At 44.4% G+C, this 17,882-nt stretch overlaps 1 protein-coding gene across 1 annotated transcript; it reads left to right on the forward strand.

Moving 5' to 3' along the window:
- Positions 1-3,375: 3,375 nt before the first annotated feature.
- On the forward strand, positions 3,376-15,468 carry DACT1 (dishevelled binding antagonist of beta catenin 1). Its single transcript, XM_037503440.2, is given in 7 exon segments — positions 3,376-3,454; positions 3,457-3,719; positions 6,132-6,264; positions 7,000-7,155; positions 11,078-12,169; positions 12,172-12,359; positions 12,362-15,468. Coding segments are annotated over 7 exon segments (2,523 nt in total). The 3' UTR covers positions 12,974-15,468.
- Positions 15,469-17,882: the final 2,414 nt, after the last annotated feature.

Consider the following 17,882-nt stretch of genomic DNA (forward strand, 5'->3'; position numbering starts at 1 on the left):
GAGTTTTCTGCCCAAGGACAAAGTGTCAGACCGTGTGATCTGCCTGTGTGGCTCTGCCCAGGAAATATCATTAAGCATTACAACTTTTTATATTCAATCAAGACTCTTTCCCATGCTGGCAACTTTATTTATTCTCCAGATCCTCCAGGCAGCAGATCTATCCCATCTTTAGTACTATGACTTCTGAGTGCTGATTTAACAGCCTTTTTGGGAAGAGAGCTTCCAGGGAAAGGGAATAACTAGGGCTGAATAATACTAGAAAGTAGACACCTAAGTAGTATTAGTGGAGGAAGAAGCACTAAGAACGGCTTTTTTCAAAAAAAAAAAGGGAAAGAAAAATTACAACAGCAGGGGGAAGTGAGATCTTGTTGGCAACAATAGGGAGCAGTGGGTGATCACCTTCAACAGACTCCCAAATACCTGCAACCAAAACAAAATCAGAGAGGAGGGAAAAGCCGGAGGACTAGATTGCAGAGGAGAAAATTTGACTGCTGGGTTAAGAAGGGAAAAGAGGCAACCCAATACTTGATCTAACACAGGGAATTTTCCTGGAAAAACAATTATTGCATTGAGCTCCTTGCTTCTAACTTCATTTGACAGCCTGAGTTTGTTTTAATTGGCATGTGAATGAACAGCATTATTTATTAATGTGTAATGGATACTTTGGAAAGCATAACCTTTTTTCCTATTCGTTGTTGCCATTTTATTGGTGGAACCATTGGAATACATCAGTTTTAATATTTAAACTTGCTGGGAACACTTTTTCATGGAGATGTACAAGCTGTTATGGCAAATGGTTTGCTTTGGACTAATGAGCCAGCTCCAAGTAGCATTTGGTGTGGAGGGTGGGTGGGAAGAAAGGTAGGGAAGTTTGGAGACATAGAGACTTGTCTGCTTCAACAAGATTTATTAGTGTGTAAAAACAGGTTTCAGCTTTTCTTCTCCCCTCAACTATATAAATGTAGATGTCAATGTGTGACATAACACAGGCCACAATAATAGACTCCACCTAGCTATATAGAAGGAATCGAATTCAGAACTAGAAAGCAAGAAGCTTACCTAGAAATGAACAGAATGAGACAATGACAAAGACACCGGTGAGCGGCGTTTGGTAGGCAAGCTCATTCATTATTGTTAGATTTGGGAAGAACATTTCCTTAACTAAAATTAGGGAGGAAAAATAGATTTTTCATTATTAAGTACAGTGTTTGGCAAATAGTAGGCAAAAAGAATAGCTGACCTTTATGTAAAAGAAAAAAAGAACAGGTGACCTGAATAGAATTGATTGTGCATGCTGATAAACACCTGAACATAATTAGATCATTTTTAGATCTAATAAACAACCTGGTTAATTATGAATTGTGGATGTAGTTACGGTCTCCTTTATGTTTGTGAGGGGCAGCATTGAGAGGACAATGGAGGGTGGCAAGGGAACGCTTGTCTTCTGGTAAATGTCAAGTTGATTCTGTTTGTCGCAGAGATTAAATGGGTACTATTAAGTTAGTGGGAAGTTATATTAATGAAAAACAATTTACAAACAACCTATGTTTTCTTGAGTCACTTTCTAGCAATCATTAGGAGAATGTTTGCAAGGTACTGTGTTAGGTACACTAATACTAATGGGGTATTAAAACAGGACCCACTTTTACGAATCTTTCATAATGTAATCAGAGAGCAGAGATTCACAGAAATATCCACATAGGCAGAAGTGTGCATGCACACCCAGATAAATAACCATACAAATAGCACTAGGTAAGAATTAGCTATTCCTGCAGTTAACAGGCACTCAGAAGAGGGAAGCAAACTAATTTTGGAGGGAAAGTTAGACCATCCTGACAAGGGAGAAGGGAGAATTCTTAGCAGGGGTAAGCTGCTGGGCAAATGTGTGAGTGTCTGAAATGATGACATAGTCTCTACTTCCTCACAAACACTTTTCCCAAACATCAGCATATTTTTAATCAGCTATATTGAATTTCGGAGGCCCTTGGATGGACTGCTTTTTAAAAATAGGTTTGTTACTTTTCATAGGCGAGCTAGTTAGTGGCGTTTCCTGATTCCTGTCCCACTGAAATTCCCTGTGTCTAGTGTTCCAAGCAGAGATGACCATACCACAAATGCTTTTTCAGGGGGAAAGTTCTCAAATCCCTGGTGCGAGTGGGGAGAGGTGGAGGGGGGGTGGGTGGGAGATCTACCATTTAGAATTCTCCCAACAGGCAGGATCTATTAGTAGCTCCATTTTATCGTGGGGGAAACAAAGGCACAGAGAGGCGCACTCACTTGCCCTCACAACTAGGCATAGGTGGAAACGGGCTTCAAATTCAGAAGTCTGGGTTTGGATGGAGAGCTCTTGTGCCTGCAGACTAAATAACCACAATAAAAAATTCAAACAAAAAAACAAAACGCGCACGCGCGCGTGCACACAAAAATTCGAGCTTGTTAAAAAAAAAAAAATGATGCATTGCTGGCTATACAGCGACATCGTCCTGATAAATTTTAAACGCCTGCCTTCCGTAAAAAAAAAAAAAAAAAAAAAAAAAGACAACGTCCACGAAACTAAGAGTTGAGCAGTTTCGGAACGCTGAACTCTGCTTCGTAGGCTTTGCCTTTACAAAGTGGAGCCGAAAGCCCCAAGCCCAGAGTCGGGGTGCGCGCCCTCAGGACCTTGCAGCGTGAGGTGAGAGACCCCCAAACCGGCCCGCGCCGCAGAGGGGGCGCGCGGGGAAAGGGTTAAGAGCGAGCGCGGCGCCCCGGTCGAGTTTCAGAAAGTTCTCCGGGGGCGGCCGGCCGCGTCCCGCCGCAGACCCTGCGCGGAGCCCGGCTGGAACAGGATGCTGGGGCTCGCCGCGCTGGCCCCTCGCTTTGTGCGAGGGAGAGGCGCCAATAAGGAATCGGGCAAAAATTGGGTGCAGTAAACCCGAAAAGGGGGCGCGGGGGCCCGGGGCGGAGCGGGGACGGCGCGGGGCGGCGCGGGGCGGGGCGGGGCGGGGCGCCCGGGAGGGGCCGGCGCTGAGCGCCCGCGGCGCCCCGGACAGGAGGGGGCCGGGCGGGGCGCGGGGCTCGGAGCCGAGGGGCCGGCGCGGGGAGGCGGGCGCTGGGCGGGGTTGCAGGGCCGCCGCGCGTGACGTAGAGCGGGGCAGGGCGTTATCAGCTGCGGGGCCGCGGCGAGGGGCGCGCGGCGACAGCGGACGGCGCCGCCCGGGCCGGGGCGGCTGCAGCGCGCGGCTGCGCGCGGGTCCCGAGCGCCTCTGACCGCCGCCCAGGTCGCTGCGCCCCGACGCGGGGCGGCATGAGCCGGCGGCCGCAGCCCTGACGACCCGCTCCTCCGCGCGGGCGGCCGGGTCGCGGGGACGGGCGCTCGCGGCGGGCGTGGGGGCCATGAAGCCCAGCCCGGGCGGGACGGCGAGGGAGCTGGAGCCGCAGGCGCCGGCCCGGGGCGAGCAGCGCGCGGCGGAGCCCGAGGGCGCTGGCGGGAGAAGGGCGAGGCGGACACGGAGCGACAGCGCACCCGGGAGCGGCAGGAGGCCACGCTGGCCGGGCTGGCGGAGCTGGAGTACCTGCGCCAGCGCCAGGAGCTGCTGGTCCGGGGCGCCCTGCGCGGCGCTGGGGGCGCCGGCGCCGCTGCGCCTCGAGCCGGGGAGCTGCCGGGGGAAGCCGCGCAGCGCAGCCGCCTGGAGGAGAAGTTCTTGGAGGAGAACATCTTGCTGCTGCGGAAGCAATTGGTAGGTGGTGCCCGGAGGTGGGGCACCACTGCCCTCGCGGAGGGCCCGGGGTCGGGCAGGTGGCCTGGGCCGGCGCGAGGGCACCTCTGGCTGGGGGACATTTCCGCGGGTCCCGGGACACCCCGCCCGCTGCCGCCCGGACCCCGATTCCTGTACGCGCGGGCTGCGCTGGGCTCTCGACGCCCCCGCGTTTCTGGCGTGTGCCCGCTTTGTGTCAGGTGGGGGGCTGGCGACCCCGCGCGAATTGCGCGGCCAGGGATGGCCGATCTCGCCTGCTCGGCCTTTGGGGTTCTTGGAGTCGCGGGCTTTCAGCCTCCCATCTCTCTAGTTAGATGAATGCGTGCTCCCTCCCTGAAGGCTTGCAGACCATTCCATTTGGAAGTCTTCGCTTCGTTTCTTCCCGTCGAGAGGGGACAAAAGCCGGGGAGGGGTCCTGTGGTGTGGCTAACTGTCCAATGCTGAATTTTATGATTCTACCCTGGCGCCCGCAGGGAGCCCTGCCGCTCCCTGGGCTCTTCCCAGCATGCCAGCTTTTGCCTGGGCTGGTGCTTAATTTCAAATAGAAGCCCTTTGTATAAAGCAGCTAAAACAGATGCAAATGATGGAAATTTGGCTGGAGAAAGTGCCCCCTCCTCTCGTATTTTCTGCGTACGGCTAGCTGTGACTGGTGGTGGACGTGGGAGAAGAGAGGACCTGTTCTGAGGGAGCATTTATCTTATTGGATTCCTGTCACTCATTCTATGCCAGCTTCATTAACAGGGAAGAAAAAGAACTTTGGAGCTTAATGTATCGATGAACAGCTTTTGACCCCGCCTCAGTATAATGGCGGCAGCTTTGTTTCTGTGACCTAAAAAATGTAGTTTTTAAAACAGAAAAATAAAATCCTTACTTAACCATGTGATGCTACGTGAAACTAGACACATTCTAGATAGTATACTCCTGCAAAAATGAACGTGGCGATATCGTGTGGTTATTTGTCATGTGTTTTCTTGTGTGATCTCTTTTCAGATAATTGTTTTATTTTTGGAGCATCAGAGAGCTTTTTACTTATTTGGTTCATTTTTCCGGAAGAAACTCACTCTAGCAGAGAAACATATGGTTTCTGTCTCCAAGCTTTTTAAAGCCAAAGGACAGATAGGAGGAGGGGATATTCATATGCATGCATTTTTGTAAGGATGTCTGTACATGTGGTTTGTGCAATACCTCTCTTTTGGCATTTTCACTGTTTCTTTGGTAGCAGACCAGATTTGTAGCTAATGCTGACTTCAGCTGAGTCTTTCTGGGTAACCTGGTCATCGACATCTTATGCATTGTCTTGTGCAATAGCACTTTTTCGTCTTTATGAATCTCAAGATTGTGAGTGGCACATTCCTGTTGTCCCCTTAAGGGGAGCAAGGCAGCTTGTCAGGAGAATTCCAGTCCCGTCAGTGTTTGTGGTACTATTTTCATTTGTAGACTTGGCATTGGTGATTTGAACCAGATGCCTTTTGAGTTTCTTATGCTTTTTTTCAGCAATAGGAAGCACTAGGTGGCAGTGTGCGTTAGTGCTACAGATCTGTCACCTTTGGAAACCCGAGTTGAGTTCAAATCTTGATGGACTGTCCCTTGAGGGTTTTGGATTCTGCCTGCTCACATTATACTTGGCACTGGCTATTAGTATTAGTTTCTCACTTTCAAAGGCCCTAAGACTTATTAAACTCCACAAAGCAACTAATAGAAAACAAAACTCTGCAGGACATTTGGCCAGAAAATCTCACCTACACAAGATTATAGTGTATTATAGGTAATCTGCTATACTCTTTTGTAAGTACTGTTTTGTTAAAAAAATATTGGCTGTACACAGAGGGTTTAAAAAAAATCACTGTTTTTTTTTCATTTCCCTACCTATTAAAAGTAAGTTTATATATATTAGTTGAAACTAAAAGCAAGTCTTGCTTTTATGAAGAAACTACCACCATATGTGAGAAGTGGAGTTAAACATGGCAAATATTTGAGGTATTAAAAATTTTTTTTTTAAGATTTATTTATGCATACAAGAACTGGAGTACAGGCCAGAGGTGTGGGGGTTGAGAGGATTCACCAGAGACAGAGTGGGGGACAGAACAGGCAGATTGACTGAAGTACGCTGCTGAGGGGAGCAGCAGGTGAGACTGGAGAGGTCTGCTGCACCATGTGGGTATCTCCTTGGCTGGGGCTCGAACTAGGGCTTCAGTGGCTGCAGACAACTTCATAGGTTGTGTCTTAACCCCTTGCACCACCAGGGAGGCTCAGTAATTTGGGTCATCCAGTAAAACTTTCCTTTTGGAAGATTTAGTGAACTCTTCAAATGATAATTTGAAAACAGAGCAGACTTGCTGCCTCTTTGTCACCAAAATGTGTTTGTTTTTCTTCTCTGCATTTCTTCCTAATTAGAATTGTTTGAGGAGAAGAGATGCTGGTTTACTGAATCAGTTGCAAGAACTTGACAAGCAGATAAGTGACCTGAGGCTGGATGTAGAAAAGACATCTGAAGAGCACCTGGAGACAGACAGCCGGCCTAGCTCAGGTGAGTCATGTGAACCAAAGGATAGAATGCTGTAGTCCTGAGTTCACCCTTCACCCTCATGTTTAACATTCCCAGACCTGCAAATGGCAAAGGAGTTTGCTTCCAGTGCGGAAAGAATAAAAATAGCAGTCTGCCATTTAGTTGCATGAGAGGGAAGTAAAAACAGACAACAAAATTTTTAATAATGAGATTGATCTGAATAGGGTCCCCTGAGTTTAAAAACAAAAGCTTCTATTCAAATTTCTGGAAGAGCAGTCTTCCTTTGAAACTTGAGAAAGTCAGAACAGGGGTAGAAAATTAGTCACACTTCAACTTCCTGAGACCACTTCAAAAGTTTTTTTTTTTACCCTTTTAAACCATTTGGCTCCTTAAATAGATTTGTTTTTCTTTTCAAGTTATTTTTTCTGAAATGGTTATGATAAAGTTGAGGATTTGACAGATCTATGTCTCTTTCCTTGCATATTTTTAAAGATGGGGTCAAGGAGGAAGGTCAATTTGAGGGTGACAGTAACTTTGAAAAGTTCCCATAGTTGTGTGTTCTATGCCTTTTCCTAAGAATTGCTTGAAATAAAACCATAACATCAAGACACTAAAACCAGTGAAACAAAATTGTCCACCCCTCAGTCTATCTTTCCTGCTTTTTTTTTTTTTAAAGACTACCTCCTTTTCTTTTAACCTTGAATGTATATTATTGCTTAATATGATCTTAATTTCAAATGGTGTTTTTATTTGTAGGATTTTATGAGCTGAGTGATGGGGCTTCAGGATCCCTTTCCAATTCCTCTAACTCGGTCTTCAGTGAGTGTTTATCCAGTTGTCACTCCAGCACCTGTTTTTGCAGCCCCTTGGAGGCAACCTTGACTATCTCAGATGGTTGCCCCAAATCTACAGGTAAGATTTTTTAGAATTGATAAACATTTTTTTCTTTTATTTATGCATACAATTGGGGTATAGGCCAGAGGTGCGGGGAGTGAAAGGATTCACCAAAGACAGTGGGGAGCAGAACAGGCACATTTACTGAAATACACTGCTGAGGGGAGCAGGAGACAGGAGAGGTCTGCTGTGCCATGCGGGTCACCTCCCTGCATGGGGATCAGACTCATGCTGCAGAGGCTGGGGATAGCTTCACAGTGTTCTGCTTAACCCCTTGTACCACCAAGGAGGCCCCTAGTTAAATATGTTGATAAACATATTTAAAAAATAAACATATTTAACTGGAAGGGGTCAAAAGCTGCAAAAGGTTTTCTAGTCTCAGCCCTCCTACCTATGGAAAAGCAAAAGCTCAGAGAGTTTCATCTGTCTGCTGCCTTTCATGCCGTAGTTACATTGTAGAACCAAGATGACCACTATTTATTTCATTCTCTTTGTTTTCCACTTGACTTTATATTCTGATGATAATAAGACAGTTAACATTTAGGAATCTTGTCCTAACGTAAGAGTTCTTGAGCTTTGTTTCTTAGTCTTTTGCTGTTTGTTTAACTTGTTTGCATTGTCTTTCAAAAACTACTTTGGATCTGCTTTCTTCTTCCTTTAATCATTTAAAGCTGAGGCTAACATTAAGTTAAGTATATGTCAGACTGGCCAAGAGTTGCTTGGCATTTTCTCTTTTCTTCAGCAGGTGGCTGCATTGAAATATCCCCCAGGCCATATGCCATTGTTCCCCATTTTAGGTTATCCTTACAATGATCTCCAGAGAGAATCATGCTTTCCATTGGTAATAGAAGCTTTTCTGCACTTGTGCTATGTGTCACACACTGAACTGGATGCTCTGTTTTCATACATTTATCTCCCTTGAATCCTCCCAACAGTTCTGCAGGGCGCAGGTGTTGTTAGCTCCATTTTATGTCAGGAAAATGAGGTTTAGTGTGATGAAGGGAGTTGTTTATGTAGCTAGTGAGTAGCAAAGGAAGGATTCAAGTTCAGGTCTAACTGCCATGTTTTTCCGTCATACCAAGAGAATTCAGAAATTATTGTGTTCAACCTTCTCATTGATCAGAGGAGGGATTTGGGCTTATGTGCCATTTGCCAGAAACTCCTCATCTACTGAATGGTAGATGAAACTTGGGGCTTTTTCCTTAGTTCAATTTTATTGTTATTTCTAAGAAGATCAGAGAAATGTGGCTATTAAAGGAGCAGTAGGTGGTACACAAGTCACTGCCCTTTTGGCTTGTCTGTGTTCTTCACTTGTGTATACCCAGCAACGCAAACACAACACCAACCAGCTGGGGCTGCTAATTGGCTAATGTCTTTGTGTTTGTATAGTGTGTGTTGTCAGCAGTAATCATTTGGGGAAGCACAGATCTGTCTTATCTAGAGTATCTGGGCCTCAAGTTCATTGGTAATTGCTCCCCTTCACTCTGCAGATCTAGTTTCAGAGGGAAACTTTATAAACCCATTAAAGGCACTTTGGTTTAGGTTTTCCTTGAAGACAGACCTCTGTTCTCCCAAATGCCACATCCTTACATAATTGAGACAGTTGGCTGGGCCTTGGGGGCTGGGTGTCTGTCTTGTTCCTTATCTCTAAGCAGGGAAAGGGGACAAATGGTGAAGTATAGATCAATGTGACTTTGAGTAAGGCAAAGAAAGGTAGGCCTTAGGGTAGTGGAGGAAGAGGGATGGTTAAGGGTATTGACTTGAAAGGTTTCTCCTTCTTACAACAAGCTATTTACTGAGAGTGGAGGTGGGGGTAGGGAAATGACACTTTTACTTTGCAATAATCTTCTCTATCATTTCTGGGTCTAGATTGTGTTTTCCATGATACTGATAATTCTCATTCAAGTTAATGCAGATTTCCCTAAGTTAATTAACATAAATCTGGCACATAGTAGGTTTTCAGTATTTGACTAGATGTAATAGAGGGCAATATTGATAACAACTTTGACTTTCTTTAACTGAAAGTCATTAAGGGATTCAATATTTATAATATTCATCAAGATAAGAGAATAAAATTAATTAAGCGAGAATGCTCGACTTTATTGTATTTTGGCATCTCCATTTTTGAGATGTAAGAACTTTATTCATTAATACTGTTTTTCAATCTTTTAAAAGTTTATCAAGAATTCCTTCTTATTAGAAATTTTGTTTTATTTATTGGTGTCACTGTTGAAACTATACGGTAATTATTATTTAAATTTGATAAGTCCCTATTAAAATTTCATCATTTTCGATGACCTTTCAATTGACAGTTATACCTGAACATATGTCATTAAGAAATAGACCTAAGAAAATACAAAATGAGGAGAAAGTCCATAGAACGCACAGTTTATCTGAAGTATTTTAAAGAAAAAGGAATAGAGCACAGAGGAAGATAATCTAGAGAAAGAATGTCTCAGAAATAATTATTTTTCTAATTATAAATGCCTATAGTAGATCTTTATTGAAAATTCACAAAATAGAAAATAAAGAAGAAAGTAAATATCACTTGCATTCCCACCACAGTGAGATGCTACTGTTAGTCTCTGGGTATAGCTTCCTCTCTGATTTTTTCCTTTGCATCTGTACTAGCATAATAAAATTATAATCATACGCTGGTATTATAATATGATTTTCACTAAATTTCATAGTTTTCCCTATATATTATTCAATATTTGAAGGCACTTGTTAAATCATTATTTTGACTGAATAATGTATTATATAGCACTGGTTAAATTTTAGGTGTGCATTATTATAAATCAACATCTGTATATACTACATTAAGTTTACCACTGAAAGTCCAGTTTTATCCTTCTCAATACAATTGATCCTTTTTACCCTCTACCCCTCCCCTTCTGGTAACCACTAATATAATCTTTGAATCTAAAAGGCTTTTTTGGTTTTATTTAGTTCATTCATTCATATTATTTCATTATTTTCCATCTGAATGAAATCATACATGTTTGTCTTTCTCTGTCTGGCTTATTTCACTGAGCATAATACTCCTCAGGTCCATTTATGTTGCTGCAAATGGCATGATTTCTTTTCTTTCCTTTCTTAAAGACTTACTTTTATTTTTTTATACATACAAAACTGGGGTATAGGCCAGAGGTGTGTGGGGGGAGGTGAGAGGGTTCACCAGAGACAGTGGGAAGCAGAACAGGTGGATCCACTGAGATTCACTGCTGAGGGGAACAGAGGGAGATACAGGAGAGGTCTGATGTGCCATGTGGGTTAGCTCTCTGACCAGCGATCGAACTTGTGCTGCAGTGGCTGACAATAGCTTGATAGCACTGGGACTTTAACCCTTGGGCCACCAGGGAGGCCCTTTTCTTTTTGTTTTCTTTTTTTTTTTTTTTTTTTACATAACTGAGTAATAGTCCATGTTGTATATATGTACCATATCTTTGTTATCCAATCACCTGTTGATGGGCATTTAAGGTGGTTCCAATTCTTGTGTATTGTAAATAATGCTGCAGTGAACATGGGGTGCATATAGCTCTTAGAATTGTGTTTTTGTATTCTTCAGCTAAATACCCAGAAATAAGATAACTGGATGTATGAAATTTCTATTTTTATTTTTTAAGGGATCAAGCCATACAGTTTTTGAAAGCAATTTTAATGGTTGAATATTTTTTCTTCAGAGAATATCTTATTAAACATTTGTTAATTATTTTTCCCTCCTAGTTTGAATATTATATGTAAAATATGAATGCTGTGTATATAACAGTATACTGTATGAATAAATACTGCATATAAAACAGTAGACTAAACAGCAGACTATTTTTTGATTCTGTGACATTCTCTTTCTACCCATGAATTGTCCTCACAGACGTTGCCCTGAGTCTAGCTGCTGCTGACCAATTCACTTCTTCAGAGTGTACCTTTAAATGTTTTTCAGATCTCATAGGATGGTTGGAATATAAAGAAGGCCACTGTGAAGACCAGGCCTCAGGGGCAGTTTGCCGTTCCCCTTCCACACCACAATTTAATTCCCTTGATGTCATTGCAGATGTGAATCCCAAGTACCAGTGTGATCTGGTGTCTAAAAACGGGAATGATGTGTATCGCTATCCCAGTCCACTTCATGCTGTGGCTGTGCAGAGCCCCATGTTTCTCCTTTGTCTGTCCGGCACCCCTCTGCGGGAAGAAGAGAGGCTTAGTAACCATGCCAGTGACATTTGCGTGGGATCCGAGCTGGATACCATCAAGACAGACAGTTCTTTACCATCTCCCAGCGGTTTGTGGTCTGCTGCCCATCCTTCATCCAGTAAAAAAATGGATGGCTACATCCTGAGCCTGGTGCAGAAGAAAACACACCCTGTAAGGACCAACAAACCAAGAACCAGTGTGAACGCTGACCCCACCAAGGGGCTTCTGAGGAATGGGAGCATTTGTGTCAGAGTGACTGGAGGCATCTCACAAGGCAATAATGGGAACCTTAAGAATTCTAAACCGGCGCCTCTGCCCTCCGGTGTCATCCCCTCTTTGGACAGTGGGACGTTCTCCCCTCTGAAGCAGTGGTCAAAAGAATCAAAGGCAGAGCAACTGGAAAGCAAGAGGCTGCCCCCGCCAGAGGGCTGCTTGCCAGGTGCTGCCGCAGAACTTCAGAGTAAGCATCTGCCCCAGAATGCCAAGCCAGCCCCCCAGGACCATGCTCGGTGTCCCACCGCTGTGACAGTAGAGTCCCCTAAAGAAAGCAGTCAGATCTCAGGTGCCTCTCCAAAAGAGAGCCCCGGGAGAGTCCCTGCCGCCCCCCTGCAGGAGAACAAAGTCGTCCAGCCACTGAAGAAGCTGCCCCAGAAAGGCGGCCTGCAGGCTGTTCCCCTGGCGGCGCCCCCTGCTGCCCTGCTGGCTTCAGCTTTCCCCGTGGAAGAACGACCTGCCCTGGACTTCAAAAGCGAGGGCTCTTCCTCGCAGAGCCTGGAGGAAGGGCCTCTGGTGAAGGCACAGTTCGTGCCGGCGCAGCAGCCGGGAGGCAGGCCGCCCCGGGGCGCCGGACGGCGGCCGTCCCCAGGAGCTCGGCGCTGAAGCACCGAGCCCAGGCCCACCACGGGCCCGACGGCGCGCTGCTGCCCACCGTGAGGGAGAAGCCCCGGGCAGCCGGCAAGAAGTGCCGCTTTCCCGACGACGTGGATACAAATAAGAGACTCCGGAAGGCCGCCGCCAAGGGGCGGAAGGGCGGGGCGGCCAGGCTGAGGTGGGGGTCCCCACCCGGACCCTGGGGGCCGGCCACAGGGCGGGGAGCCGGGCGCACGGCCACGGCCGGGACGCGGTGGTGGCCAAGCCCAAGCACAAGCGAACGGACTCGCGGCGCTGGCGGTCGGCCGCCGAGATCTCCTACGAGGAGGCCCTGAGGCGCGCGCGCCGGGCGCGCAGGGAGAACGCGGGCCTGTACCCCGCGGCCGCCGTGCCGCTGCCCTACGCCAGCCCCTACGCCTACGCGGCCAGCGACTCCGAGTACTCGGCCGAGTGCGAGTCCCTCTTCCACTCCACCGTGGTGGACACCAGCGAGGACGAGCAGAGCAATTACACCACCAACTGCTTCGGGGACAGCGAGTCCAGCGTGAGCGAGGGCGAGTTCGTGGGGGAGAGCACGAGCTCCAGCGACTCTGAGGAAAGCGGGGGCTTGATCTGGTCCCAGTTTGTCCAGACGCTCCCGATTCCCACGGTCCCAGCCCCAGAGCTTCCCAACAACCCCACGAAAACCTTTGTCAAAATCAAGGCTTCCCATAACCTCAAGAAGAAGATCCTTCGCTTTCGGTCTGGCTCGTTGAAGCTGATGACGACCGTCTGAGGGCCCGTTGCTGGTGTGGAAAGTGGGTTTTTTCTAGTTACCGGAGGTGGCGTTTTTTTAGTGTGTAATGCGTATGTGGAATGCTTTCCTTTGGTTAAGATAAAACTGAAGTAATTTATGTCTCATCTACATCATGTATGGATTGTTAGTGCCTTTAGTGGAAGGTAAAGGATGTTTTTTTATACACTTTAGAAGTAAATATTGCGGTTTTACTGATGGTGATAGTGAATAAGTGTTGTGGGATCAACTGATTTTTATTTAAAATTTTCTGAACGTCCGTCAAGGCACAGGGTTTCATGTTCAAGTCTTATTGTGATTAGACCTTTTGAGCTGAAGGTCCATTGGGTGGAATTTTAGGACATACATTTAGTCCTTGGTTCTTTTAGGGGAGTGTTTCCTGGAGGGTTTTCCTGTTGAGAGGCATCGCATTTCATTGTTGAAGAAGGTATGAGGGGCAGTCATCGTTTCTGTAATTTTTTACATAGTCTCCATTTCTCAGATGTATCCCCAGGCTATCTTCTCAAACTTTTCTGTCTCCTGAGCTCAGAACTTTGAAGACCAGATCCTCAATCCAGAGAGAGGTGACCTGGATTGGGTTGCTGGTAATATCTTAACAGAAGGATTCACTGAAGCTTTTACAACACACTTGGTGCCTAAGCTCTGGGTACAGTAACCCCTATTCTAGGGCTGTTTAGCCATAATTTTGTTGCCTTTCTTCTCTCTGATTTGCAGCAGACCCAGCCATTGCTCCTTTGGAGGGCTTGCCTTTGGGGTGAAAGTTTGCTCCTAGTGGGTATGACTCCAAGCCCAGAATTGCTCACTGAGCACTGTGCCACCTAAGCATTGGTCCGAACATATTAGTGCAATCCAGTCCAGATTGGAACACTGACCCCCCCCCTGTCTGGAAGGGCTTTTTTTTAAAAAAAAATCTTTGGTAAGCAGTATTGTGTAAAATTGCTTTTTATATACCAATGTATGCATGTTTTGTGCATGGGTAGTATTTGTTTTGATATTCCTGTTGGTGTCAAATTACTGTATGATATAAACAATATGTGTTTTTATATATCATTGTATAAATTTAATATAACACATTATATGCTGTAATAAACAATTTGTTTTACTGCTGTTAAGTTTGTTATTTGGGTATAAAACCAGATGTTTACAACTATAAATCTTGTGCTGATTATTGTGAAATTTATAGTAGGCCTATTTTAGAGTTAGAATATTATTTGTAATTATTAAGGCAGATTTTAGGAGTCGCCTGGGAATGGATGGTGGTAAGGAAATGAAAGCAAATTACTTTAGAATAGTTAAGGTACTTATTTGAAATTTAAAGTAAATTTGATAGGTATCTTCTAAGGAAACTATTTCTGAGAAGAACCCTCCTACACTTGTTAGTATGAAAAAATTTCCAATTTGAAAAGAGTATAATACTCACCAGTATGTCCACTGCCTAGATTGATCAGTTGCTAATATGTTGCCATGCTTGCTTTAATTCTATGTGTATATTAGGTTAAGTCATATTGATAATTTCGTGGGTCAGAGTTAGATTTGGCAATCTTTCCTCTCCATATCACACTGTTATACTGTTTAAAAGTGAACCTCAGTCTTCATTTTTTTTTCCTCTAAAAACTTAAGCATGTCTTTTCTAAGAACAAAGAGATTCTCCTGTATAACCACACTATCATGGTCACACCAAAGGAAAATTGTGAGTAATTCTTAATATCATTAAATAATGAATCTCTAAGTTTTCCAATTTGCTTAAAATTAAAAAAAAAATATTTATTTATGCATACAAGAGCTGGGGTACAGGCCAGAGGTGTGGGTGGTGAGAGGATTCACCAGAGACAGAGTGGGGAACAGAACAGGTAGACTGACTGAAATACACTGCTGAGTGGAGCAGCGGGTGAGACAGGAGAGGTCTGCTGCTCCATGTGGGTAGCTCCCTGGCCAGCTGGGGAATTGAACTCGTGCTGCAGAGGCTGCATACAGCTTCATAGGTTGCATCTTAGCCCCTTGCACCACCAGGGAGGCTTGCTTCAAAAATTTTTTAATTGCGGCTTCCCTCCCCTCCTTCCACCCAACCAGGATTCAATCAATGTTATGTATTACATTTGGTTGTAGATCGCTTAATATTTTATTCTAAAATTGTCTCTCTACAGTAAAAAAAAGGTTATTGGATTTTTAAAATCAGGACAGTTGACTTATAGGAAGGCCCACATTCTGGATTTGGTTGTTGCTTACATTATCTTTTAACATCTGCTAGTCCCTTTATTTCCTGTAAGTGGTAGAAGGCTTCACTGGACTAAGTTTAAACATTCTTGGCAAGAAGATTTCACCAGTGACTTTGTGTACTTTTATTGTTTCACATCAAGAAACATATCAGGTTGCTCTACAATTACTGAATTTGAGACTGATCCCTTGGTTAAGTTGGTGAGCAGAGATTTTTCCATAATAAAAGTATTTTTTTCCCTTCAAATGATTATTTCTTTTCTTTTTTTTTAAGACATAGCTTTTATTTATTTTTTTTAAAGATTTATTTATTTATTTATATAAGCACTGGGTACAGTCAGAAGTGCAGGAGGGTGAGAGAATTCACCAGAGCCAGAGCAGGGAGCAGAGCAGGCAGAAGGACTGAAGTACACTGCTGAGTCGGGCAGCGGGCGGCAGGAGAGGTCTGCACGCCTTGTGGGACCATCCTCTGGTGGCCGGGGAGCAGCCGGGGATCGAACCAGCGCTGTAGAGGCTGCGGTCGGCTTAGCAACCCAGCGCTCAACCGCTGCGCCACTGGGGAGGCCCCAAATGATTATTTCTTTGGGACTATATGGATGTATTATTCTTCAGTAGCCTTCCACTTAATGGCTTTAGCACCCTTGACTGAGCTGGTTATTGTCTTGTGGATGCAAAATGGTAGTTTTCCAAATAGTTTTCTGCTACTCTTATTAATTGATATTCTACCAAAAGAGACTTCCTTGGTTTTCCCTTTGCTCTAAGTATCACTATGGACTCAAGGATTTTTATTCATTTGATGTTTTGCAGTCACTTTCAGTGATTGTTATTTTGTTGCCCAACATTTCCTAGGTTTCACCAGTGAGATGCTAAATTTTGTTATAAGCAAACTAGAATCAGCTCAGTTTAATAACATACTTTTTAAGAACTTACCCAATTAAAATTAATTTTTAAATGCTAAATTTCACATTCTATTTTTTTTCAAAAAATATTTTTTAAGACTTATTTTTATTTATTTATGCATATAAGAACTGGGATGTGGGCCAGAGGTGCAGGGCTGAGGGGGTAAGAGGATTCACCAGAGACAGAGTGGGGAGCAAAACAGGCAGATCTATGAAAATATATTGCTGAGGGGAGCAATGGGCGAGACAGGAGAGGTCTGCACCATGTGTGGGTCAGCTCCCTGGCTAGGGATCAAATTCTGTGCGGTAGTGGCTGGCGATAGCTTGATAGCGCTGAGACTTGAACCCCTGTGCCAATAGGGAGGCCCTCACATGCCAGTTTTTTAAAGATGGATGTAACATTGGTTTATAACATTGAGTAAGTTTCAGGTATACAGTTAAATGCTTGATATCTGTACATACTGCATTATGATCACTACCAAAAGTCTGATTTCTGCCCAGTACCATACAACTCGACCTTCTTTACCTGTTTTACCTAATCCCTCTTCTTTCCCCTTCGATAACAACCATTTTGTTGTCAGAATCTAAGAATTTTTGTTTTGCTTTGTTTATTCATTTGTTTCTTTACCTTCCACATATAAATGAAATAACACAGCATTTGTCTTTCTTCATCTGACTTACTTCATTTTGTGTAAGCCTTTCAAGGTTCATTTAAGTTGACAAGATAGTTTTTTTCTTTTTTTAAATTTAAAAAAAAATATTTATTTATTTATACAAGCACTGGGTACAGTCAGAAGCGTGGGAGGGTGAGAGGATTCACCAGAGCCAGAGCAGGGAACAGAACAGGCAGACTGACGAAGTACACTGCTGAGGGAAGCAGTGGACGTGGCAGGAGAGGTCTGCACGCCATGTGGGACTCTCACTGGTGGCTAGGGATCGAACTGGCGCTGCAGAGGCTGTGGGCAGCTTCACAGCCCAGCGCTCAACTGCTGCGCCGCCACTGGGGAGGCCCGACAGTTTTTTTCTAAAACTGAGTAGTATTCTATTGCATATATGTATTACATCTTTTTTTTTTTCAGGATTTATTTTATTTTTAAATTAATTTTTTAAATTCATATAACTTTGGCTTACATTACTGTTGGTATTTTGAAAGTAACAGATGCCCCCTACTCAGGTATTGCCACCATAGTGCATCCACCACCAAATCACCCATAGTCTACCACTGTAATGCATTGTGCTTTTTTCCCTTTTTATTCCTAGCCCTTCCTCACTCTCACCTCTCTGGATGCTTTAGTTTTATAATCAGGTTTGAAGGGTTAGTTTTTTTTTTTTTTTTTTTTTTTTAAAGATTTATTTATTTATTTATGCAAGCACTGGGTACAGTCAGAAGTGCAGGAGGGTGAGAGAATTCACCAGAGCCAGACCGGGGAGCAGAGCAGGCAGAAGGACACTGCTGAGGGGAGCAGTGGGAGGCAGGAGAGGTCTGTGGCAGCTTGGCAGCCCAGCGCTCAACCGCTGCGCCACCGGGGAGGCCCTGAAGATTTACTTTTTAATCTTGTCTATAACTCTTAGTTTGGTTTTTCTGTATTCCACATAAGTGACACCATCCGATATTTATCTTTTTCCTTCTGACTTATTTCACTTAGCATTATCCCTTTCAGCTCCATCCATGTTATGACAAATGCCATGAGTTTATCTTTTTTGATTGCTGAGTAATATTCTGGGTATATATAATACTGAGTAATACTGAGTAATACTCTGGGTATATGTAACATACC

This window comes from Talpa occidentalis, unplaced genomic scaffold (assembly GCF_014898055.3).
Source record: "Talpa occidentalis isolate TD23 unplaced genomic scaffold, MPIMG_talOcc4v2.1 talOcc4.11, whole genome shotgun sequence".
Taxonomy (NCBI): Eukaryota; Metazoa; Chordata; class Mammalia; order Eulipotyphla; family Talpidae; genus Talpa; species Talpa occidentalis.